General features: G+C 37.6%; 1 protein-coding gene across 2 annotated transcripts in view; it reads right to left on the reverse strand.

Moving 5' to 3' along the window:
• CRY1 (cryptochrome circadian regulator 1) overlaps positions 1-27,674 on the reverse strand; it is a 106,509-nt gene that overhangs the window by 6,062 nt on the left and 72,773 nt on the right. For both annotated transcript variants that reach the window (XM_009181614.1, XM_003907096.2), the window contains exons 2-10: positions 27,498-27,606; positions 10,948-11,090; positions 7,584-7,768; positions 7,023-7,111; positions 5,986-6,126; positions 5,595-5,906; positions 3,673-3,824; positions 3,243-3,445; positions 3,049-3,141 (exon numbers count right to left, since the gene is read on the reverse strand). In XM_009181614.1, coding sequence (XP_009179878.1) covers positions 3,049-3,141; positions 3,243-3,445; positions 3,673-3,824; positions 5,595-5,906; positions 5,986-6,126; positions 7,023-7,111; positions 7,584-7,768; positions 10,948-11,090; positions 27,498-27,606 — 1,427 coding nt within the window. The remainder of the gene's footprint in view (positions 1-3,048; positions 3,142-3,242; positions 3,446-3,672; positions 3,825-5,594; positions 5,907-5,985; positions 6,127-7,022; positions 7,112-7,583; positions 7,769-10,947; positions 11,091-27,497; positions 27,607-27,674) is intronic.

A 27,674-nucleotide genomic window follows, 5' to 3' on the forward strand; every position in this document is an offset into this window, starting at 1 on the left:
AGTTAAATAAAAACTAAAACATATTGCTACAGTAGTAAACATATTACAGTCTGTTTTATTGTAAGAATAGAAGTACTTTAAGATATCTACGTATAGTTTATTCCTTTCCTGAGCACATGTGCACACACACACAAATACAAAGATGAGCAGAGAAAAATGCAATTTGTGTTGCAGAGATTAAGAATGTTCCACAGTCATTAAAACAAAACAAAACTAAGAAAAGTCAAAGAATTTTTCCCTTTGACGTGCCTTGTAAGGTACTATAAAAGCCTACAGACAGGATAAATGTACGGCATAAAAGGATATGCTTTAGAAGCATTTAAGTCCTTTCAAATGGGGCAGAAACCTGAGGGGAGAAATGTTTACTATTAATAGCATAGCCCAAGTCGTGTCTTTTCACAATTTCCCATCTCCAGGTCTAAAATGTTTTTTCCCTCATCTGGCTACCCAAATGCTACTCAATCCTGCCACCTTTCAAGAAAATTTCTCTAGTCCCTTCAGCTCTCAATAATCTCTCCCTTTTCTCATATTGCACATGGAGGCAGCATCTTACAATTTATCACTTTTTCATTTGTTTTTGTTTTCCCTCCACACCCCCATTTAGACTTAAGTTCTACTTAGCTTTTCATGTCTCATGTCTTTTGAAAGCCTCCAAGAACCTGGCTACAAACCATGTTATAGGCAAATATTTCCACAATTAAAATAATTTCAAGATTTATTAATTCTTCTATTATATAATACACTACCCTACATTTATACATCTGCAAAGCAAAACTGTCCCAATTTAACCTGCTACCATGATTAGCTTTTGAATATAATTCCAAATAAAGGACATAGGTTTGAGTGGTCTAAGAAGCAGATTGTGCCATCATTGTGGATTAGCTCAGCCCTTGGTTCCTAGTTCTTTGCTACCTTCCTGTTATCTTCGTGTTTCACAGAGCTTCTGTCCCTCACTCATGTGTGGGCTGACAAGGCAGGTTGTGAACTCAACAAGAGATCTGATAGAACTTTTGAAATGATTATCTTGTGGAAGTTTATTCAAAATGTAGGAGATCCTGAGAAGGAACATTTCTAAAGTATACTGCCATCATTGGCAACTGTCGACTGCTGGGTAGATCACATTCCAGCAATAAAATATTTTCTCTTGTAAACACATATGGCACTCCACTTGCAGAGGAGGCCCAATGATGCAGGAAGAAGTACAAGCTTTGGAGTTAGTCAGACTTGGATCTGAATCTTAGCTCAACTACTTACTAACTGTGGGATCTTGGCTAAGTTACCTAATCTTTCTAGGATTATTTCCCCAAATATAAAATGAGGATCCCACTACCTCCTCCCCAGGTTATTGTGAGAAAGCAGGCAAAAATCCCTTAGTATCTACTGGTCACAAGGTAGGCAGTCAAAATGTGAGTGCTTTTGTCCCTGTCTCCCAAAACTAATTCTTGGAGGATAAAATACATGCTGTTTTCATGAGGACGCAGGATATTTCTGAATTCAAAAAGGTTCAATTTTTAAAAGGTTTTATTCTTAACATCAACTTAGAACATCTGACTTTACAACAATATAACCAGGTATTGACACTGATACAATGTCTTTACATAATTTTATGTTCTTTTATCATATGTAGAGATTTCCTTTTTTTCCCTTCAATTTTTATTTTAAGTTCTGGGGTACATGTGCAGGATGTGCAGGTTTGTTACATAGGCAAAACATGTGCCACGGTGGTTTGCTGCACAGATCAACCCATTACCTAGGTATTAAGACCAGCATATATTAGCTATGCTTCCTAATGCTCTCCCAACAGACCCCAGCATGTGTGTTTTGTTGTTTTTGTGACGGAGTTTTGCTCTTGTTACCCAGGCTGGAGTGCAATGGCACTATCTCAGCTCACCGCAACCTCCGCCTCCCGGGTTCAAGTGATTCTCCTGCCTCAGCCTCCCGAGTAGCTGGCATTACAGGCATGCGTCACCACACCTGGCCAATTTTGTCTTTTTAGTAGAGACGGGGGTTTCTCCATGTCGGTCAGGGGCTGGTCTTGAACTCCCGACCTCAGGTGATCCACCCACCTCGGCCTCCTTTTATAGGCTGCATAGTATTTCGTGGTACATATGTACCACATTTTCTTTATCTAGTCTATCATCGACTGGCATTTAGGTTGGTTCCATGTCTTTGCTAATGTGAATAGTGCTGCAATGAACAGATGTGTGCATGTATCTTTATGATTTATATTCCTTTGGGTATATACCCAGTAACGGGAATGCTCGGTCAAATGGTATCTCTGCTTCTAGGTCTTTGAGGAATCACCACACTGTCTTCCACAATGGTTGAACTAATTTACATTCCCATCAACAGTGTACAAGCCTCCTTTTTCCTCTGCATCCTCACCAGCATCTGTTGCTTCTTGACTTTTTAATAATCACCATTCTCACTGATGCTGTCCTATTTTTTAATCAAATTACTGAGCTTCATGCTATTTTTGGTCAAAGCCAAAAAAACTAATATGATGATTCAAATTTCCAACACATACTGAGTTCCTGAAATTATTAATATCACACATAAGAATTTACATGGTCACTAAATTCGTATTATACAGAAAAATACTACAGACTTTATAAGAAAAAACTCATGTTCAAAAAGACTACAGGGCTCTATGCATGTGTACAATAAATCTTTTGGCCATGTTCACAGGGCCACGGACTTTCTTAACTAATTACCTTATAGTTGCTGTACACCTAAAGAGTAAAAAATAATAAGCATTCTGAAAAAGACATTTGAGTATCATTTTATCCTTAAAATTGCTCTCCTCAGTTTGTAAAAGCTTTAACTTGACCCAACATCTATTATACGGAATGATGTTTTCCATCTCTAAAATGTCATCAGTGGAGTGAAGAGATGTGTCTGAGTGCACATGTATGCATGCATACAAAGAATCTATTAAGTTAATTTCAAAGATAGATTTTTATAAAATGTTAGTAAGGATCAATAACAAATATATTTGTTTAATAACCTCGTCATGTTACTAAGTGCAGAAATTTCCTTTTCACTTACTTCCACTGCTGCTACAACCTGGGATATTTTCTGTAGAATATCCCATGAAGCCTCCATTCCCATTAGGATTAGAAGGTACTGATGCTAGAAGACCTAAAGGACAAAAGAATTTTCTTTTAAATTATGATCAAGATAAAATTCAAAGACAGGTACATAAACAGCTGCCAAAGAAACAAAGACAGTTATTAACATACCTAGTCCTCTATATCGTGAAAGCTGCTGATAGATCTGTTTCATCCTTTCAATATTCAAACGGCTTGCCTCAGCATGGTTCACCATTGGTTTAGGATAATTAATTCCTATCAAACATTTGGCTACCTTTTGGATACCTTCTGGTGCATTCCAGGGATCATAGATATATTTTGCAGGGAAGCCTCTTAGGACAGGCAAATAACGCCTTTAGGAGAAAAAAGAAAGATTACTAATAAAATGCACTGTAAGCAAACTATAACAACTACTAGCTATGAGAGACCAAAATCAAATCAATACCATTTAAATGATCTGTTTGCCCTACTCATCTCTGCTGCCTATCATGAGTGGGGAATACTTTAAGCATTGATTAACCATGAAAAGCTCTTCTTCAATTAACTATTCCAAACTGAGTAGTAATCACCCTTGATTTACCTGATATAGTCTCCATTGGGATCTGTTCTCCTACCAAAACCAACAGGGCAATAGCAGTGAAAAAACTGCTGAAAAAAGGAACTACAAGACAGCCACATCCAGCTTCCAGCATTTATGCTCCAATCTGCATCAAGCAATAATTCTTCAAATACCTTCAGAAGTAACAGTAACCAATTAGTTTGCACACATATTATTCGCAAAGCAAGCATTTTCAAGGTCACAGTAGATCCAAAGTCAAGGCAAAGAAAATCTAGCACAGACTTGTAAAATTAAACATTCCAAAGTTAGCTTCCCTGTCTATATTCTGTTCTATAATGAGCTCTTCCAGGGAAAGAAACATAGTGGTAATATAGTATGCTTCTGTAGAGAATTTACTTTTCCAACCTCTGCAGTGTTACAGGGAGAATGGAAGTAAAAAAAAAAATTCAAATCACTGATTTAAAAGGATATTATTAGTAGACACAGGAAAAGCAGTAAACCACTTTCAAGAAAGCAAAAATATTATTACATAAAACACCAACAAAAACTTAGTATACTAGCCTAAATAAAGGAAGCATACTCAAATATAAATTCATGTAAAAGTATATACTAGCACTGCATAGCTTAATTTTGAATTCCTTGATCAGAAAGAAAATATAATTAAAATAAATGATTTTTATATATATTCATTAAGTATGTTATATATTGTCTTTGTATATACAACTATGTACTAGGAAATGTAAGAGATTAAAAAAAAACACACACACACATAGGCTCAGAAATGGTCCTTGGATGGGGCAAATGTATGATATTGCCAGAAACGTAAAAAATGTATACAATGGCCGGGCACGGTGGCTCATGCCTGTAATCCCAGCACTTTGGAAGGCTGAGGCAGGGGGTTGAGGTCAGGAGTTCAAGACAAGCCCGGGCAATGTGGCAAAACCCTGTCTCTACTAAAAATACAAAATTAGCTGGGCACAGTGGTGGGCACCTGTAATCCCAGCTACTTGGGAGGTTGAGGCAGCAGAATTGCTTGAACCTGGGAGGCATAGGTTGCAGTGAGCCGAGATCATACCATTGCACCCCAGCCCGGGCTACAGAGCGAGACTCCATCTCAAAAAAAAAAAAAAAAAAAAAAGGTATGTAAGTCTTATTACATGTAACCCACAAGATGATGTCACAAAATGTGGTATGCTTCTTTTCACATAATAGAAGTATTACTAAAAAGTTGTGAAGTTGAAGTGAGGTGAAATGATTTATATTTTAATATTTATTTTATTTTATTTTTTGGAGACTGAGTCTTGCTCTGTCGCCCATGCTGGAGTACAGTGGCGCGATCTCGGCCCACTGCAAGCTCCACCTCTCGGGTTCATGCCATTCTCCTGCCTCAGCCTCCTGAGTAGCTGAGACTACAGGCGCCTGCCACCACGCCCAGCTAATTTTTTTTGTATTTTTAGTAGAGATGGGGTTTCACCGTGTTAGCCAGGATGGCCTCGATCTCCTGACCTCACGATCCACCCGTCTTGGCCTCCCAAAGTGCTGGGATTACAGGCGTGAGCCACTGTGCCCGGCCCTGTTTTAAAATTTATAATATGAATTCACTATCTCTAGGAACTCTTGAGTGAATTCTTTTGGTGACAGAAATATCACCTATATCTATCAACAAATTCAGTGTTAAATTGTACAGTTCTCTTAGTGGCTAGACTGGTTTAACCATTAAAATGACTTTAGGTTAATCAATTCAACTAGTTTTCACCTTTTTGCTTGTCAGATTATACCATCTTTCGCTCTGAAAGTGTGCCCATATTTGGGGAATTAAATGTTTTATCCACTGAAAAACTACATTATAAATTAATCTATATAACAGACAACTTCTAGGATTTGTTTTATTAAGGTAAGGATTCCTTCAAAATAAGGCATGCTATATCAGTTAGAACACTTACCTTCATTCCTTCCTCCCAACTAATCCACAGGTCCCCTCGTGTCAGGAAGCAAGCAACTGCATGCCTGGCTAGATGATGAATCCAACCCTCCTGACGAAGCTGCGTCATGATGGCATCAATCCATGGAAAGCCTGTCCGGCCTTCTGCCCATTTGGCTAAAGCCTCAGGATTTTTATCCCAAGGAATCTGAACACAGATAGGGTTTCCTTCCATTTTATCAAAGCGTGGATTATTTGTTGCTGCTGTATAGAAAAATTCACGCCATAATAGTTGCCCATAAAGGGAAAGGGGAGGGGAACTGTTCTTCTTTACCTATGGTTAAAAAGCAAAGAAGTATTATCAGAATGTTCTTTTAAAGTATTAAACAATAAGCTCCAATTTTAGAGAATACCTTTTTGTAGAGATCTGTTAGTTTGAAGTAAAACAGTCGACATGACAAACAACCAAATCGGAGATAAGGACTAAGTCCAGTAGGGCTTGCAAGCAGAGAATTTGCATTCATTCGAGGTCTTTCAAAATTTGCCACCCAAGCCTGAAAACACAGAAAGAAAATTACATTAACTAATTGTCTTTTTCATTTTAAAAGGACGCTCAGAATGGAGATTTTTTTTAAAAAAAGTTACATAGTTCTTGGAAAATAAAATCTTATCCTAGCCACAAATTACATGTTTTAATAGAAAATAAGACAGGATAAAAAAGTGAGCATTCTTTTGTTTCAGTCATCCTTGTGCAGCACATACTCATGTGAAATAAACTACCTTCAAATTTCCAACAGAAAGCTGAGAGCACCTTCAATCTCTCTCTCTTTTTTTTTTTTAAGACAGGGTCTTGCTTTGTCACCCAGGCTGGAGTGCAGTGGCGCAATCTCGGCTCACTGCAACCTCCAGCTCCTGGGTGGATTCTCCTGCCTCAGCCTCTTGAGTAGCTGGGACTACAGGCAGGTGCCACCACGCCACGCCCGGCTAATTTTTGTATTTTTAGTAGGGATGGGATTTCACCATATTGGCCAGGCTGGTCTCAAACTCCTGACCCCAAGTGATCCGCCCACCTCAGCCTCCCAAAACTCTGGGATTACAGACGTAAGCCATCATGCCTGGCTTTCAACCTGTCTCTTTAACACAAAGGTAAAGGTGAAATATAATTCTATCCTAGTTTCGAAATTATGGCCACTAGATACTAGCTTAGGTAGAAAGAACAGAGGAGGTAGTGCGGTAGTAGCTAAAGGGGAAATAATTAGAAGAGAAGGAGAAAGAGCATTTAAATGAGGAGGTAGTTAATTTTCAAACAATTAGGTTTGTGCTATTTTAACCATTTCCCTTAATCCTCCCCTTCCAACAATCTATTTGTTATTTTTAAAAGAGAGAAAAATTATTTTTTAAATTACAGTTTGGAAATATAAGCATAGCTATATAATCTACATTATCATACTTTTCTTTCCAAATGCCTTTCCAAACGAGTAAGTGCTTCAGTTTCTCCGCCTGGCCACACTGCAGAGGATAAGCCATCTGTATCGAAACCTAAAAGAAAGAAAAGAAAAAAATATAATTCTTCTGAAACTAAAGTAATTTTTATTTAATCCCAATAACTGGGAAAACAAATTACTTTGCAGAAATCTTCTGAAACTAAAGTAATTTTTATTTAACCCCAATAACTGAGAGAACAAATTACTTAGAAGAAAAATTGAGAGAGTACCATAAAAATGAACTGAGGGCCTAAATAAGCCCTCACCTACAGAGGATATAACATGGTTTGACATGGTTTCAATTTTTTAGGCTGCACATCTTAAGGTGATAACAATAGATCACATATTTATAGAACACATAAGTGATGAACAAACTTATCACTTCTCAAAGGGTTCTTTTTCTTCTCCCCCTGCCCTTTCTTTCTCTCCTAATGCAAAATACTTTACATGGCAAAATTAAAAGGGGAATTTTCTGAGTAATTTCTGATTAACTTTTAAGCCTCACACTGATTACAGTTTACACTCACCTAGCTCTTCCAGTGAAGGGACTCCATATTTCTCATCATGGTCATCAGACAGAGGAGTTGTGCACTTTTCTATCACTTCTGAAGTAATTGTTTCTACTGGTATCTCCAGTGGTTCCATTTTGCTGATGAGAGTCTGGAATCTTTTGTAAGTCAGAGGCGGTTGTCCACCATTGAGTTCTATGATCCTATAACAAGAGTTAGTAAAATGTAGTTAGTATAAAAAAAGACAATAAATTTTGGCTAACAAGCTCCCAAAAGGCTTAAAAAGCAGAAAATAAAATTAATCACTGAAGTCTTTGAGGAGAATGTTAGCTTGTTATAATGACCAAGAAATGTGTTCAAAATAATTAATGAGTCCAAAAATCATTCTCTTGAGCTTCTAGACATCCTCTAGGTATCAAATATACACACTACACAAATATTAAAACCTTTAAGACACAGAATATTAAGAACTTATGAGAGGAAAAAACAAGTAAGTGGGTAAATTAGTCTAAAGGTAATTACAAAAAGTTAATACACAGAGACATATGAAAAACATGTTATGGCCCAGCTCAAAGAATGTCAATCATCAATAAAAACTAAACCAGGTTGATAATTATATGAAAGAGTAATCAGCAGGTCTCATTTAGGAAAAATAAATTGTATTGTATATATGTGAGTTTACAACACATTATGGGATACATGTAGGCAGTAAAATGGTTACTATAGTGAAGCAGATTAACATATTTATAATCTCATATAGTTACTTTTTTGTATGTGTGACAAAAGCAGCTAAAATCTACTTATTTGATAAAAATTCCAAATAAAAGACAATTTTATTAACTAAAATCCTTACTCTGTACACTAGACCTCTAGCGTTGTTCATCTTACATAACTTCTACTTTGTATTCTTGGACCTACATTCCTGATAGAGTTTGGCTGTGCCCCCACCAAAATCTCATCTTGAGTTGTAACGCCCACAATTCCCACATGTCATGGGAGGGACTCTGTGGGAGGTAACTGAATCATGGGAGCAGGTCTTTCCCATGCTGTTCTCATGATAGTGAGTAAGTCTCACAAGATCTGATAGTATTTAAAAGGGGGAGTTTCCCTGCACAAGTTTCGTCCTTGCCTGCTGCCATCCATGTAAGACATGACTTGCTCCTCCTTGCCTTCCACCATGATTGTGAGGCCTTCTAAGCCATGTGGAACTGTAAGTCCATTAAACCTCTTTCTTTTGTAAATTGCCCAGTCTAGGGTATGTCTTTATCAGCAGTGTGAAAACGGACTAATACAATTACCCTATTTCCTTCAGCAAATTTTATAAATTTGGATTCTATATTACTGGGGTAACAATTACTTCCTATTTTCTATTGTACTCACGCCTTCATTAGAGATGTTAGCATATGTATCTATGTCACATACTTAGAACACATAAGCCCCGAAATTTCAAGTTATTTAAATTTAAGTATCTTTTTACTTACTTCTAATCACTAATTACCTCAATCAAGTATTAATTTAAAAAAATAACTAGCTTTGCCAATGGTAGTTTAGATTAAGTTTAGACACTATTTTGGAATAACTACTCTTTTTCACTATGGCCATTTGCTTAGCATTTGTCCTTAATAAAAAATGACAAATGAAATCTAACTTCATCATTATACAGATGTGAAAACAGGCCTACCAGGAGAGTTAAGTAAACTAGTCAAGGTCACATAACTGATAAATGGCAAATCAAGGTTGTCTAGTGTATTTTAGGATATTTTTCATTATATAATACACAGTGATGTATCAACTACAGATACATACCGAAAGTAATACAGAAAGCAATCACCATAAAAAGATATCCTGTTTAAGTAAATTTTGCTTTTGTGTATTTTGAATTTATTCATAGGGTTGCAATGAATTTTGCTGAATGTAATGATACTACAATACTACTACTGAGGACATTGTTAATTACACAACAGTAGCAAAATGAGAATCTTAGGACAAAATTTTCTATATGTTACATTTTAATATGATAGATTACATATAGTAAATATTCACATTCAATCCAATAAACACTTAATTTTTCTTTTTTGAGATGGAGTCTTGCTCTGTTGCCCAGGCTGGAATGCAGTGGCACTATCTTGGCTCACTGCAACCTCTGCTTCCTGGGTTCAAGTGATTTTCCTACCTCAGCCTCCCAAATAGCTGGGATTACAGTTGCCCGCCACCACGTCCAGCTAATTTTTGTATTTTTAGTAGAGATGGGGTTTCACCATTTTGGCCAGGCTGGTCTTGAACTCCTGACCTCGTGATCCACCTGCCTCAGCCTCCCAAAGTGCTAGGATTACAGGCGTGAGTTATCACGCCTGGCCTAAACACTTAATTTTATGCATAACACTGAGTCTCCCACCTAGAAGCAACTGTTTTTATCCTGTTTTGCCCCCTCCTTGCTATGAGCTCCCTAAAGTTAAGCAAATTGGTGAGCTCTAAGGCAAGATTATTATCAAAAGATACATGAATTCTAGCTTAGCATCAAGTAAGACCTTTGTCTGAATCAAATCATGATTTTTTGATACATTTAAAATGTGAAATCAAATCAACTAGTTTGTCATGTTACAGAATTTGTTTTACTAACTTGATAAAATATATAAATTACTAAAAAAGTAAAATGATTTAAAAGGTAAATAAATTATAAGATTTCAGTACTTAAAAGGACAATGGTATGCCAAAAGTTTAAAAAGTTAACAAGTTTTATAGACCTCTAAGACTCATAGCATACAATACTCCCTAAATTTAAGTTCGACCACAGAATTTCTGTGGGACAAAGCATCACCAAGGACTGGTGTCTGAAGAAATACACTTTGAGAAATATTCTATTATGCTATTGTTCAGAGGACTACAGCTATGCAATGTTATATTACATCCAATTTGTATCTGGATTTAAAATCCAGATAGACAAGATAGATATACATGAAATAAGATAACATTAAACAAGCATACAAAATATGTCAAGGCAATTTATAACTATGTATAACTATAAAATTGATAATGCTAAGAGCCCAGAAAGGCAAGACCACAGGAGGCTGAGTTAAGAGTAGTCAAGGAAAATTCTGTAACAGTCTTAATCCATAATAGTTTTGAAATAGAAATGCTGAGACCTGTCATTAGGTCAATAGCGGCTAAATAAAATGCTAAGGATTTGACATATGTTCACTTAATTCTCCCAAAACTCTATGAAGTACACGCTATCATTTCTACTTCATAAACCTCAGTTAAAAACTTATCTATGTAGTTAATATCACTGAACTATATACTTAAAAATGGTTAAGATGGTAAATATTATGTTACATGCATTTTCTCACAGTAAAAAAAAAAAAAAAAAAAAAAAAGAACTCACTTGTCTAGGTCATACAATGTATGTGAAATTCTTACAATGACTTCTACTCCAGCTTCAGTTGCCAGTTTCTTAATAGCTGCATCTCGTTCCTTTCCAAAGGGCTCAGAATCATATTCAATTGAAAGTTTAGTAATGTTCCATTCCTAAAGTAACAGAAGGGGGAACAATGTACACCAATTTTAATAGTCATTTTTTCTATCATAACAAAAAGTGAAAAAGCTGAAAATCTACATATCAAATGATTATACATAAATCGAACTTTGAATATGCAGGAAAAAGTAAACAATTTATCAATTAAAAAATACGTAAGTAACAAATGCATAACCCATTAGATTCCAGGCTTTATGCTAGGCAACAGACAATCTAGCAAAGCAATATGCTTAAAACCAGCTCTTACACTAAATGTGTTTGTAGAACACTTTACTTTTTCAAATTACTCATACTTACATTATTTCATTTGAGCCTCAAAAAAACACTCAGAGTTTGGCACTTTGGTTAGTATTTCCATTTTGGTTTATTTTTAAAACTTAGGGATTTGCCAGAGTTCACAGAGAGCCAGACCACCTGAATTTATGTCTGTTGAGTCTAAGACCTGATCTTTGACAAACTTTTGATAGTTGATATGGTATAAGCTGCCTGGCTGAGGTCGTGTGTGAGTGTGTGTGTGTGTGTGTGTGTGTGTAAATATTTTCTTTCTGATTACTAAAAAATGTTAACTGAAAAATTTGGAGATCGTAATAATAATAGCAGTTACTTATTATCAGGAGCTATATTAGTAAGTTCTGTACATCTCTTTACACTGATTATAAATGAGGAAACTGTGACTTAAAGGAATTAGTTGATTTTTCTTAAGCATAATTTTTTTTTTTAAATTCTAAGTCTATTCTGATTTATCTCATAAAGAAAAAGTTCTACCATTGTCTAACTGCCTATATGGTAACATACTATAATTCACCAAACACCTCCTGATTAGACAAGGGCTGTTCCAATGGTGGGTTAAAAAAGACTGCTATTCTAGGCTGGGTGCGGTGGCTCAAAACTGTAATCCTAGCACTTTGGGAGGCTGAGGTGGGTGGATCACCTGAGGTCAGGAGTTCAAGACCAGTCTGGCCAACATGGTGAAACCCTATCTCTACTAAAAATAAAAACATTAGCTGGGTGTGGTGGCACATGCCTGTAATCTCCCAGCTACTGGGCAGGCTGAGGAAGTAGAATCACTTGAACCAGGAGGTGGAGGTTTCAGTGAGCTGAGATTGTGCCACTGCACTCCAACATGAACGACAGGAGTGAGGCTCCATCTCAAAAAAAAAAAATTGCTATTATAAACTTTACAGTATATATCTTTACCTTTATGCATACATCTTACAAATTTTAGGGTATTTATCCAATTTTTTCCTAGAAATAATCCCTTGGAAAACAACTGATGGATCAAAGATAAGCACATTCAAAATTCTGATAGGCTGTCAAATTAGGTACCCGAAAGACTGTACAAATTTACATTCCCATCAGCAGTGCACCTAAGTGCTTGATCTCCACACACTTGCCAATAATATGTATTAGCAATCATTTTTTGTTTTGTTTTTTGTTTTTTAAGACGACGTCTCACTTTGTCACTCAGGCGGAAGTGCAGTGGCATGATCTCGGCTCACTGCAACCTCCGCCTCCCAGGTTCAAGCCTGCCTCAGCCTCCTGAGTAGCTGGGATTAAAGGCACACACCACCATAACTAGCTAATTTTTATATTTTCAGTAGAGATGGCGTTTCGCTATGCTGGCCAGGCTGGTTTCAAACTCCTGATCTCCATCTACCTTGGCCTCCCAAAGTGCAGGAATTACAGGCGTGAGCCACCATGCCCAGCCAGTAATTGTTTTTAAATGTCTGCTAAACTACTAGGAAAAAAAATAGTATCTCATTAAAAATTTTTTCCGTTCTTAAAAGTCCTGAAGAGTGCACATCAAGAAATTAAGGGCTGTTGACTTTCAGGAATAAAATCTGAGCGTGTAAATAACTTTTACATTCTGCAGCATTGCTCAGATTTGTTAGTATAAACTTGCTATTTTTGAAATTTAAAAATAAAATTAAGATGAGAATAGAAAAGCATTCTATTTATTTGTTTTATAGTGAGGTAGTATAGAATAGTTTAAAAACACAGGATCTAATAAGTTAGACTTCCTAAGTTGAAAGACTGGCTCAACTACTTAGGCAAGCTGCTAAACTCTCCATGCCTGTTTCCTAGTCTATAAAATGGGTAGAATAAGTAAGGTGCAGAGACAGTGCCTGACACATAATAAACCCTATGTAAGTATATGCTACAGTAAAGTGAAAACATTAACCATATTATTGGGTTGCTAAAGAATTAAATAACATAACGCACATAAAGTGTTTAGAACAGAGCACAGTGCATAGCAAGCCCTCAATGAATGACAGCAATTCTTTTTCTTTTCTTCTTTTTTTTTTTTAATGAGTTAGGGTCCCACTCTGTTGCCCAAGCTGGAATGCAATGGTGCAAATCATAGCTCATTGCAACCTCAGACTCCTGGACTTGAGCAGTTCTCCCACCTCAACCTCCCGAGTAGCAAGGACTACAGGCATGCACCACCATACCCAGCTAACTTAATTTTTTTTTTTTTTTTTTTGTAAAGACAGGGTCTCACTATATTGCCCAAGCTAGTCTCAAAATCCTGGCCTCAAGAGATCCTCCTGCCTCAGCCTCCCAACATGCTGTGATTACAGACGAGAGCCAATGTGCCTAGTACGATTTAATACTATTTTTTGAAAAATATTATTTTAAATCTTAGGTAGTAAATACTGAGATGAGTCAATAAATAACACTTCCTGCCCCTTTTCCTTCTTGAGTTCAGTCACGTAAGCCAGGGGGCTAAAGATAAAAATATCAGCCATATTATTAGCAAAGTTGAATTGTAGAAAACTGTAGAATTCAGGACAGGTAAACTTGCTAATACTATTTCACTGCTGAATCAAACAGATTCACCTACTCAATCATAAGCAGCACCTCCCTGCAGTGTGGTCTTTCCCTATAAAACGTATTACATAGAAGAGGAGAATACAATGTGTGTTCTCTACAACTAAAAGAAAAGGAAACGTCTGAGCTAAACTAGCCCAGCTCCTTCTCCTAAACTCACCAATGAGATCATTCACTTTTCCTTCCCTGGGGATAAATTAGTGAACATCTCTCCACAAGAAAAACGAAAATCTAGGGAAGAGAAAGTTTCCTAAACATTAAATGTATTCATTAATACACTAAATATTTATTGTAATCCTAATTATATGACAGATACTACGCTAGAAGCCCCTCTCCTGGAGCTTATTGAAAATGAGTGGCAATACAGAGGTAAATTAATACATAACTTTTAGGGGAAAAAATGCTATGATAGAGAATACGGGGATGGGGTGTGAGGTGGTAAGCTAATAATCCACACTCTGCCTTCCATGACTGCACTGGTTAGACTTCAAGTAAGCTGTAAAAGCAAATATCCTTGTTTTTTCCTATCTTGGGTAGAAAGCATTCAGTGTTTCACCTTTAAGTATGATTTTGTGTTTTTTTGTAGACTTCCTTTATCAAATTGCTATTTAGCACTTGATATGGTTTGGCTGTGTCCCCACCCAAATCTCATTTTGAATTGTAGCTCCCATAATCCCCACGTCATGGGAGGGACCCAGTGGGAGGTAACTGAATCATGGGGGCAGGTTTTGCCTGCGCTGTTCTCATGACAATGAATAAGTCTCACGAGGTCTAATGGTTTTTTAAAGGGCAGTTCCCCTACACACGCTCTCTTGCCTGCCACCATGTAAGATGTACCTTTGCTCCTCCAGGCTGTCCTCCTTAGGAGGACAGCCTGAGCTCAGGAGTTTGAGACCACTCTGGGCAACATGGTGAAACCCCGTCTCCAATAAAAATACAACAATTAGACAGACATGGTGGTGGGTGCCTGTGATTCCAGCTACTCAGGGGGCTGAGGCAGGAGAATTGCTTGAACCTGAGAGGTGGAGGTTGTAATGAGCCAAGATTGCACCACCACACTCCAGCCTGGGCAACAGCGATACTCCATCTCAAAAAAAAAAAAAAAAAAAAAAAAAAATTTATACACACACACACACACACACACACAGAGCCAGGTTCACGGCCAGGTGTGGTGGCTCATACCTGTAATTTCAGCATTTTGGAAAGTCAACATGGGAGGATGGCTTGAGCACAGGAGTTCGAGCTCAGCCAAGGTAACATAATGAGACTACATAGTGTCTTTACAAAAAAACTTTCTTTAAATAAAAAATATTGCTAGATTCAATTTAGTGATTTCTGAGTCTTTGTTTATGGGGGGCACTTGGCTATACTTTTAATTTTTTCCTAAACTTTCCTTGTCAGGTTTTGGTAGCAGGATTATGCTGTTCTCATAAAATGAGTTGGGAAGTAATCTCAATCTTGTTTTCTGAAAGAGTTTAAGAAGGAAATATTTCCTTCTTAAATATGTGACAAAATTCAAAATAAAGCCATCTAAGGGCTTGGAGTTTATTTATGGGAAGGTTTTTAATTATAAATTCAATTTCTTTAAGAGGTATAGGGTTATTCAGGTTTTCTTTTTCTTCTTATAAGAGTTCTAGTAAGTTATACTTTTCAAGAACTTTTTTCATTTCATCTCAGATGTATAATTTATTGGCATTATAGTGATTACGATATTCTTTACTATGCTTTTAAAGTTTGGAGAATCTCTAGTGATGTCCTCTTTCTTATTCCTGATATAGGTAACTTGTATTTTCTTTCTTTTTTGTCCTAATCAGTATTCTTAAGAGTTTATCAATTTTATTAATGTTTTCAAAGAACGAGCTTTTGGCTTTGCTAACAGGAGACAAAAATCACATCAGCAATTTGAACACGAAAAATTTACGAGAGCAACTCATTTTATTGTGCTTTGCTTTATGGCACTTCTCAGATATTGTACATTTTACAAATCAAAGGCTAATGGCAACCCTGCACTAAGCAAGTCTATTGGTGTCATTTTCCCAACAGCATGTGCTCACCTGTGTCTCTGTGACACGTTTTATCAATTCTCACAGTATTTCAAACTTTTTCATTATTACATCTGCTATGATGACCTGTGATCTCTTCTCTTTTTTTTTTAAGAGATGTGGTTTCACTGTATCACCCAGGCCGGTCTTGAACTTCTGGCCTCAAGTGATCCTCCCATTTCAGCCTCCTGAGTAGCTGGCACTACAGGTACCACAGCCACTACACTCAGCTTTTATCAGAGATCTCTGATGTTACTATTGTAATTGTTTTGGGGTGCCATGAACTGCACCCATAAAAGAAGGTGAACTTAATTGATAAATGTAGCGTGGTCTGTCTGCTCCAACCGGCCTCTCCCCGATCTCTCTCTCCCTTTCCTCAGGTCCTTATTCCCTGAGACAGCAATATTGAAATTAGGCCAATTAGTAACCCTACAGGGGCCTCTAAGTGTTCAAGTGAAACAAAGAGTCACACATCTCTCACTTTCAACCAAAAGCTAGAAATAAGCTTAGTGAGGATGGCATGTTGAAAGCTGAGACAGGCCAGGCTGGGCACGGTGGCTCACGCCTGTAATCCTAGCACTTTGGGAGGCTGAGGCGGGCGGATCACGAGGTCAGGAGTTCAGACCAGCCTGGCCAACATGGTAAAACCCCATCTCTACTAAAACAAACAAACAAAAAAAACGGGCATGGTGGCGTCTGCCTGTAATCCCAACCTGGGATTACAGGTTGCAGTGAGCCAAGATAGAGCCATTGAACTCCAGCTTGGGCAACAGGGCGAGACTCTGTCTCAAACAAACAAAAAAACAAGAAAGAAAGCTGAGACAGGCCAAAAGCTAGGCCATTTGCACCAAACAGGTAGCCAAGATATCTACGCAAAGGTAAAGTTCTTGAAGGAAATTAAAAGTGCTACTCCAATGAACACATGAATCATAAAAAAACAAAGCAGCCTTAATGGTGATATGGAGACAACTTTAGGGATCTGGATAGAATATCAAACCAGATACAATACTCCCTTAAAGCACAGCCTAATCCAGAGAAAGGCCCTAAGTCTCTTCGATTCTGTGAAGGCTGAGAGAAGTGAGGAAGCTGCAGAAGGAAAGTTGGAAGCTAGCAGAGGTTGGTTCATAAGGTTTAAGCAAAGAAGCTGTCTCCGTAACCTAAAAGTACAAAGTGAAGCAGCAAGTGCTAGGTGGAGAAGCTATAGCAAGTTAACCAGATCTATCTAACCTAAGATAATGAATTAAGGTGGCTATACTAAACTACAGATTTTCAGTGTTGATGAAGTAGCCTTCTATTGGAAGAAGATGTCATGTAAGACTTTCACAGCTAGAGAGAAAAAGTCAATGCCAGGTCAGGCGCGGTGATTCATGCCTGTAATCCCAGCACTTTGGGAAGCTGAGGCAAGCAGATGCTTGAGGTCAGGGGTTTGAGACTAGTCTGGCCAACATGGTGAAACCCTGTCTCTACTAAAAATACAAAAATTAGCCAGTTATGGTGGGGCACACCTGCAGTCCAAGCTACTCAGGAGGCTGAGACAGGAGAATCACTTGAGCCCAGGAGGCGAAGGCTGCAGTGAGTCAAGATTGTGCCACTGCACTGCAGCGTGAGTGACAGAGGAAGACTCCGTCTCAAAAATAAAAAAAGAAGAAAAAGTCAACGCCTAACTTCAAAGCTTCAAAGGACAGGCTGACTTTTTTGTGAGGGGCTAATGTAGCTGGTGACTTTATGTTGAAGCCAATTCTCATTGCCCATTCTAAAACTCCTAGGGCCCTTGAGAATTATGCTAAATCTACTCTGCCTGTGCTCTTTAAATGGAACAACAAAGCCTAGATGACAGCACATGTGTTTACAGCATGGTTTATAAATATTTTAAGCTCTCCGTTGAGACCTACTGCTCAGAAGGAAAGACTCCTTTAAAAATATCACTGCTCACAGACAACGCACTTGGTCATCCAAAAGTTCCAATGGAGATGTATTAGGGAGATTAACATTGTTTTCATTCCTACCAATATAACATCAGTTCTGCAGTCCATGGATCAAGCAGTAATTCTGACTTTCAAGTTTTATTAAGAAACACATTTTGTAAGGCTATAGCTGCCATAGACAGTGATTCTTTTGATGGTCTGAGCAAAGTAAACTGAAAACCTTTGGAAAGGATTCACCATTCTAGATGCCAATAAGAACATTTGTGATTCATGGGAGGAGGTTAAAATATCAACATTAACAGCAATTTGGAAGAAGTTGATTCCAGTCCTCATGGATGACTCTAAGGGTTTCAAGACTTCCGTGGAGGAAGGAACTACAAATGTGGTAGAAATAGCAATAGAACTAAAACTAGAAGTGGAGCCTGAGGATGTGACTGAATTACTGCAATCTCATGATAAAACTTGAATGGATGAGGAGCTGCTTTCTATGGATGAGCAAGAAAGTGGTTTCCTGAAATGGAATCTCCTCCTGGTGAAGATGCTGTGAACATCAACAAAATGATAACAAAGGATTTAGGATATTGGACAAATTTAGTTGATGAAGCAGTGGCAGGGTTTGAGAGGACTGACTCCAGTTTTCAAAGTTGTACTGTGGGTAAAATGCTGTCAAACAGCATTGCATGCTATAGAGAAATCTTTGGTGAAAGGAAGTCAATTGATGTGGCAAATTTCATTACTGTCTTAAGAAATTGCAATAGCCACCCCAATCATCAGCAACCACTATGCTGATGAGCCAGTAGTCATCAGCATTGAGGCAAGAACCTCCACCAGCAAAAGATTATGACTTGCTGAAGGCTTAAATGATCACTAGCATTTTTTAGCAACAAAATATCTTTAATTAAGGTGTGTATTTTTTAAGTCATAATGCTACTGTACACAGAAAAGACTACAATATAGTATAAAGAAAATTTTTATATATATGCACTGAAAAACAAAAAAATTGTGACTTGCTTTATTGTGATGTCTGCTTTATTGCAATATTTACTTTATTGTAGTGGTCTGGAACCAAACTTGTAACATCTGCCAGGTATGCCTGTATCAAGAATTGTAATTGTTAGCTACTAAAAGGTGGTCAACAATGACTAGGAATAAAACAGGAGATAAGGCTACACTTCAGTATGGTAGGTAGTAGCCACTAGGCCACGTGTGGCTTCTGAGCACTGAAATGTGACTAGCTGGCATTAAGATGAGCTGGAAGTGTAAAATACACACAAGATTTCAAGAACTTCATATTTTTTTAAAACTCCTTTCATATAGAATATTTTAGATATACTGTGCTGAATAAATCATTAAAATTAATTTCACCTGTTTCTTTTTACTTTTTTTAAGTGGCTATTAGAAAATTTTAAATTTAATATGCTTTCTGTTGGATGGTACTGCTCTAAGATGTTCAAAAGTACCAATTGCAGAAAGCAGCTGCCACCTCTATGGGGAGGGAAAATAAGCAAGGAATGAATAAAAAAACTTAACAAAAGCTCCCTTCCACTAAGTCACTGAGATTCACGGGTCATTGGATGGAGCGTGCTGCCACAGGAACACACAACCTTCCCTGTAAAGAAACTTACCAGAGGGCAGTGACCAAAACTGTTTCATACCAATAACCTGCTGGTTGGCTGAGAAACTTCCTGGCAGGTATGGGCTAACTGGAGGTGATCTGTAGAAGCTGTCCACCAGGTGGCATAGAAACTTATCAGCAGATATAAGTAGGCTTACACAGAAATTCACCAGAGGGTGTATGTAGGCTGCAGCTGGTTCAGAAGGGCTGCTGAGGTGAATGCTACTGACCCTCCTGCATACTCATCTGCTGGCCCAGGGAAAAAAAGCACAAGTATATCAAGAAGAAAAGTTCTCTCCTGCTGTGACCTTGCAGAGCACCACCAACAATGTCTTTTGATAGAGCTTAATATCTAGCCAGCTGGCAAAGGAGAAATGTTTACAGTGTCCAGCTCCAGTATCACACAGTAGGGCAAGGTGGGTTTGGCGCTAAGAAATAATAAACTAATTAATGTATACCAATTTTCTTTATTGTTTTCTATTTCATTGATTCCCATTCCTCTTTATTTTTTGTTTTCTTTTTACTACCTACTATTGGTTTAAAGTGTTCTTTTTCTATCTTTAAGGTAGAAACTCAGTTCTTGATTTTTCCTTTTCTAATATAATATTGAAATATTATATTAGAAAAAATATTAATTTTCCTCTAAGCACTGCTTTATCTGAATTCTGTAAATTTTGATATACAGTCTTCCCTTTATCTGCAGGAAATTGGTTCCAGGACCCCCTGTGGATACCAAAATTCATAGATGCTCAAGTACCTTATATAGAATGGTGTAGCATTAGGATATAACCTGGTGTGTCAATATATATATATATTTTGTGTTTCTTTTTTTTTTTTTTTTTTTTTGAGACAGAGCCTTACTCTGTCGCGCAGACTGGAGTGCAGTGGTGCAATCTCAGCTCACTGCAACCTCCTGGGTTCAAGCGATTCTCCTGCCTCAGCCTCCTGAGTAGCTGGGATTATGGGTGTGCACCACCATGACTGGCTAATTTTTGTATTTTTAGTAGAGACAGGGTTTCACCATGTTGGTCAGGCTGGTCTTGCACTACCAACCTTGTGATCTGCCAGCCTCGGCCTCCCAAAGTGTTGGGATTACAGGCGTGAGCCATCATGCCCAGCCTTTTAGAGACTTCGTTTTCTCAATTCTCTAATGGGTTCAAACAAAATAAGAGAGAAAAAAAAAAAAAACAAAAAAAAACCTCTATAATTCTGTGTCATATTCACTTTCATCTCATTGTTAATATGGGAAACAATGATCTATTGTGAGTTTTTACATCTTAACCAGAGATGGAAGTCCCTAGCTACTCTTCTTTTTTTTTTGAGACAGGGTCTCGCTCTGTTGCCCAGGCTGGAGTGCAGTGGCATGAATATGGCTCACTGCAGCATTAACCTCCTGGGTTGAAGTGATCCTCCCACCTTAGCCTCCTGAGTAGCCAAGACCACAGGCATGCACCACCACACACAGCTAATTTAAAAAAATTTTTGTAGAAATGGGGTCTCAGCATGTTGTCCAGGCTTATCTCCTTGTAAGAGCAGGTTTTTATTTTAAGCAACACGTAGTTACCTTTAAATTTCAATACTTGGATTTAACAGTAAGACTGCAAATAGCACCAACATATTTTCATTTGAGTAACTGGATATTCACTTTGCAATTTTTTTTTAGAGAGGGTCTTGCTCTGTTGTCCAGGCTGGATTAGAGTGGCATGATCTCAGCTCATTGCAGTCTCAACTTTGCAGGCTCAAGTGATCCTCCTACCTCAGCCACTGGAGTAGCTAGGAGTACAGGTGTAGGCTACCATGCCCAGCTAATTTTTAAAATTTTCTGTAGAGACAGAGTCTCACTATGTTGCCCAAGCTGGTCTCAAACTCCTAGGCTCAAGCACTTGGCAATTTTAAGCACTAATATTTGTATCTATTTTTGTGTATTACAATTACTTGTTAATCAGAAAGGAGTATGAACAACTAAATGAATATAAAGTTCTTGGCTTGGCGTGGTGGCTCACACCTGTAATCTCAGCACTTTGGGAGGCCAAAGCAGGCAGACCACTTAAGGTCAGGAGTTCGAGACCAGCCTGGCCAACATGGTGAAACCTCATCTCTACTAAAAATACAAAAATTAGCTGGGCACGGTGGCACACTCCTGTAGTCCCAGCTACTCAGGAGTCTGAGGCATGAGAATCACTTGAACCCAGGAGGTGCAGGTTGCAGTGAGCTGAGATTGTGCCACTGCACTCTAGTCTGAGTGACAAAGTGACACTTGGTTTCAAAAAACAAAAACAAAAACAAAACAAAATAAATAGAACTCCCAAACAATTAAAAAAAAGTTCTGAAGTCATAATTAATATACTGTGAAAATAATTAAGAAATGTAAAATTTGATAGTAAAACTAAAAGTTGTAAAGCACATATGTCCTAGGAGAAGGCATTTATTTTTAAATTGACAGTAAATTAAACAGTATAATTACATAAAAATGTTAAGCTACCTCAGAAAATAATCCAAATACAAAGAAGTAAAACTCTAAAAATTTCCATTCATCCATCCATCATCCTTTCCTTCTGTTTCATAACTCTAGTCTTGGGGTCTAAACTACTATTTATATACTGAAGAGTCCTAAGTTTAGTCCAGACTTCTCCCTGAGCACTAGACTTGAATGCCTTCTCAACATGTACACTAAGATGCCTAAAAGGCATCCCAAATTAAAAATTTATAAAATGAACTCCTTATTTTTCCCTTAAACTTGTTGCTCCATAGTCTTTGTTACTCCATTAAATGGGAATCCATCCTACCATGTGTCCAGGCTAAAAACTTAGAGTCATCCTTGACTCTCATATATCACATACAGGCAAACCTTATAGCCTCTATTTAAAAAATATATCCAAAACCCTACCACTTCTCAACACCTCTATAGCTACCCTGGTCCTGGTCATCATCATCTTATTCCTAAGTAACTGTCATGGCTTCCTAACTGATCTTTCTGCTTCTTCCTCTACAATACTTCCAACCCCCTGTGTATTCTCCACAAACAGTCAGAGAAATTCTTTTAAATCATGAGTTAAATCATGTCACTCTTCTACTCAAAACTCTCCAATGGCATCCACTTCAGTCCGAGTAAAGGCTGAAGTTCCTAACATGATTATAGAGCCCTATGATCTGGCTTCCAGCCACCTCTCTGACGCCATTTCTTCTTTTCACTCACTGTGCCCTAGACACTGGCCTTCTTGTTGTTCCCTAAACAAATCATGCACATGTCTACTTCAAGGCCTTTGCTAACTGCTGTTTCCTCTGCCTTCCATGCTCCTTCCCCATGTTTCAGTTAGCTTAGTGGAATTATTAATTCTCAAAATTCTGTCAGGTAACTGGATAGTTCTTTTATTGGTTTCACTTGGATCTGCTCATGAGGCTGTAATTCACTGGCAGCCTGGCTGGGGCTGGAGTGCCTAAGATAGTCAAACACACATCTCAGACTTTGATGTTGGCTGTTGTTTGGTCCAATCTCTGTATGTGGCCTCCCAAAGTTAGATATTCTACCCCAGGCTTTCTTACATGATAGATGGAGCATCCTAAGAGGGAAAAGTAGAAGTTGAAAGGTCGCTTAAGGCCTAGGATTTAGAATTCACAATGTCTTCTTTGACACTTGGTTAAAACAAGTTATAAGGGCAAGTCAGGTTAAAGGGGGTAGGGAAATAAATGCTACCTTTTGAAGGAAAGAGCTGCAAAATATTGTGGATATGATATACCACACCCCAGATGCATGGCTCACTCCTTTCATGTTTGCTCAAATGTCACCTTATCAGTGAGGCCTTCTATGATTCTACATAAAGTAACTAACTTTCCCTCACCTTGACATTTACTATCCCATATTTCACTCTTCTCTATAGCACGCATCACCACCTGACATTGTACATTTACTTATTTGTTTACTATCTGTCTCCTTCCACTACAGTGTAAGCACCATGAAGATAGAAATTTTTTGTTTGTTTCACTACTGTATCTCCAGTACCTCGGACACAGCCTTGTATATAGCAGGCACTCAATCAGTATCTGTTGAATACATTCTATCAAGTATGTGTCATGAATTAATAAAGCAAGATCCAAAGTAACTTAAAAAAGCATAATATAAATTTTACTGTTGAAAAATGGTGGCTTTATATGTTCTTTTATTCTGTGATTTTGAACAAAACATTTTATAATGCTTCAGTGTGGCCATCTATAGACTTTAGCCATGTGTCTCTGTTTCTTAGATATAATGAGGCTGGGCACAGTGGCTCATGCCCGTAATCCCAGCACTTTGGGAGGCCAAGGCGGGTGGAGACTCCTGGATCCTGAAGCCAGGAGTTTAAGACCAGCCTGGTCAACTGGTGAAACCCTTTCTCTGCTAAGAATACAAAAATTAGCAAGGTATGGTGGTGCATGTCTATAATCTTAGCTACTTGGGTGGCTGAGACACAAGAATGGCTTGAGCCTGGAAGGCAAAGGTTGCAGTGAGCCAAGACAGCACTACCGCACTCCAGCCCGGGCAACAGAGCGAGACTCTCTCTCAAAAAAAATAAAAAACAGAAATAATTAAAAAAAAGAAATAGATATGAGAATGTTTTTTAAAAATCTAGATATTAATTATGCACCTAGTCTCTAAAATCAATAATTTAAACTCCTTATTAGAAGTTTCTGCAGGGCCTAGAAAAAGTCACCTTGTTAGCCTATATTAAGTCAAAGTTTAACTTAGAAAAAAAACTAAGTAAAAAAAGCCAGAAAAAATGATGATAGTTTATTAGATATATATGTGTTTACTTATGTGTGTATAAAAATGTTCTGACCCATTCCTGAATCTACTCCTTACAAACAGAATAAATTGAGTGAATGACACAGAAGAAAGATACATACTAGGGGAGATATCAGTACTGGAGCCACTGCCACAACTATCCCAATTAACTAAGGGCACTGTTACCAGGTCTAAACTAGTCTTACCTCCAATGTGGAAAACCAGATTAATTACCTATTAAAAATCCCACTACTTGCTGTACTAGAACCATATTAAGACCTGAGACACTAATTAAGTGACTCAGCTAGTTAATGACAGAAGAATCTTCTCCCTCAGAGAAACTGTGGTTCTGATGGTTAGGGTGAAGGTGGGCGACGATATGCTTTTAATTGTATATCCTTTCAGCCTTTTTTTCCTAAAAAAAAGACACATGCATGTTGAACCTATAAGCAAAAAGTAAAAATCAAAACATTAATTCAATAAAAAAGGAATTAATTCCCTCTATGGCTCTAGATATGGTAAATAAATCTAAAAGGAAGTTTTCATAAATGGCATTTTATACAGACTACTATATGCAGCTAAAGAAAAAATCAGAATAAAATAATAAGTACTATATGTATATGTATGTGTTCATGTATTTGTATATTATGGCCCATGTGGAAACCCTCTGCCAAATTGATAAGATAGGACATCATTTAAATACAGAAGATAGTTTGGCCCAATAATGTGCTATTTTAGGCAGGAGAAATCTCAAAACAAAGAACACTCGCTGGTTTGAAAAACGTTGGTTCAAAACAAGTAAATAAGAATTTTATTATTTTAAAGTAACTAGGGTTAGGTGCTATGGCTCATGCCTGTAATCCCAATGCTTTAGGAGGTTGAGGGAGGAAGATTGTCTGAGGCTAGAAGATTGAGACTAGCCTGGGCAACACAGCAAGACTACCAAAAAAAAAAAAAAAATTAGCCGAGTATGGTGGTATACAACTGCAGTCTTAGCTATTCAATTCTGTAGTCCTAGGATCACTTGAGCCCAGGAGTTTGAGGCTGCAATGAGCTACGATGGCACCACTGCACTATAAGCGGGGCAACAGAGCGAAACTCTGTCTCCCTGGCCCCAAACAAAAAAAGGCAACTCCACTTAGGATTCATTTTATTTATACCAAACAGATTTAGAGATAGGGTTGAAACAATTATCCACACACACTCTTACACTCATGAGTTGCTGATAAATTATTATCATTGCTTCTGATATGCTTTCTTGTTAGAACTCTCCCAAATACCTAGGTTAAATTCTAAGTTGATGTATTACAGTTGTGAACGCTCTTTAATGAATGTAAATTTTCACTAACATTAAATGTGTCTTTCATACAAGCAAAAAAAAAAAAAAAAAAAAAAAAAAGGGCTAAGTAATGTTAATTTGATTCCCAGCACTGGGGATTGATCTTCTCATTCACAGAAAGGAGCTGTTCCCTTCTACATTAAGAAATACAAATAGAAACACTGCTATTTCAAAATCTGATGAATCAAATGCTTCAAGAAAAAGCAGATACACATTTATAAAGTCTAATAGTTGATATGGTTTGGAATCTATGTTCTCACCCAAATCTCAAGTTGAATTATAATCCCCAGTGTTGGAAGTGGGGCCTGGTGGGAGGTGATTGGATCATGGGGGCAGATTTCCCCCCTTGGTGCTCTGATTGTGAGTGAGTGCTTGCAAGATCTGTTTTTTTTTTTTTTAAGTGTGGCACCTCCCCACTTCTTCTCTCTTCCTCCTGCTCTGGCCATGTGAAGTTCTCACTTCCCCTTCACCTTCCACCATGACTGTAAGTTTCCTGAGGCCTTCCCAGAAGCCACTATGCTTCCTGTACAGCCTGCAGAATCGTGAGCCAATTAAATCTCTTTTCTTTATAAATTACCCAGTCTCAGATATTTCTTTGCAGCAATGTGAGAATGGACTAATACAGTAATAAACAGGAAGAGATGAATATAAAAAAGGCAATGAGGAAACTCAGTTTCTGGTCTGGGCATTTCCATGAGCTAGTTGTATGATTTTGGGCAACTCATTTACTCTCTAGGCCTAATTTTTTTCATTTCGAAAAATGGGAAGAAATAAGACTAGGTATTTTAAACATTTTTAAAGATTTTTAAGCTCCTACTAAGTTTTTTAAAAAGCACTACAGTGCCAGGCGCGGTGACTCACACCTGTTACCCCAGCACTTTGGGAGTTCGAGACAGGTGGATCACCTGAGGTCAGGAGTTTGAGACCAGCCTGATCAACATGGTGAAACCCTGTCTCTACTAAAAGTACAAAATTAGCCAGGCATGGTGGCATGCGCCGGCAATCCCAGCTACTCAGGAGGCTGAGGCAGAAGAATCACTTGAACCCAGGAGGCAGACGTTGCAGTGAGCCGAGATCGCACCACTGCACTCTAGCCTGGGCGATAAAAGCGAGACTCCATCTCAAAAAAAGAAAAAAAAAGGCACTACACGTTCTGTATTATTGGTAAAATGTCCATTGTTGCAACTCTTTGACCCAGAAAGTCTTCTAAGAATTATCTCACAAATGTACTGGCCCACGTGAGCAAAGATTCATAAATATGGACAAGTATGTTCACTGGCATTTGTATTAACAAAAGGCCTACAGAGAAAATAATTAAACGTTCAGTAGAAAGCTAGTTTAAAAAATTATAGCCATCTACAAAATAGAATACTATGAAGTCATCTGAAAGACTGAGGAAATGATATGGAACAACTTCTATATGGTTATGTGAATAAAGCATGGCAGAGAATGGCGTGTATAGTGTGTCATTTCAACTTTTAACAAAGGGGATAGTAACACAGACACAAACACATGGATGTGTGTGTGTGTGTGTGTAATATGCACACACACAAAAAAATTCTTTTTTTATGCAAAAAATATTTCTAATTGGATACACAATAAACTGGAATTGGATACATAAGAAACTGGTAGTAGTTGTTGCTTCTGGGAGGGGAACTAGCAGTTTAAGGTAGAAGAAAGATTGAACTTTTCATTGTAAACTATTTTCCCACTGTCTGATTTTTACCACGTGTAGCTTTTTCATTAAATAAAGAAAAAAAAACCCACAAAAATTTTACCTGAAAATACTTATATTCTCTACACCTTAAATTAGCCAAAAAACCTTATTTACCAAATATGTAATATTCTCTGAGAAAAGATTGTTTTATGCAAATATTTTTCAAATTACCTTGAAAAGCCTGGGAAACACATCTGCTGGTTGTCCACGAATCACAAACAGACGGGAGTTTAATTTTCGTAGATTGGCATCAAGATCCTCAAGACACTGAAGCAAAAATCTAGAGAGAAGAAAATATTATTTAAATTATTAAAAATATATATTTAGAAGACATAAATTATTACAAAA

The sequence above is a fragment of the Papio anubis genome, chromosome 9 (genome assembly GCF_008728515.1).
Source record: "Papio anubis isolate 15944 chromosome 9, Panubis1.0, whole genome shotgun sequence".
In the NCBI taxonomy this organism is placed as follows: domain Eukaryota; kingdom Metazoa; phylum Chordata; class Mammalia; order Primates; family Cercopithecidae; genus Papio; species Papio anubis.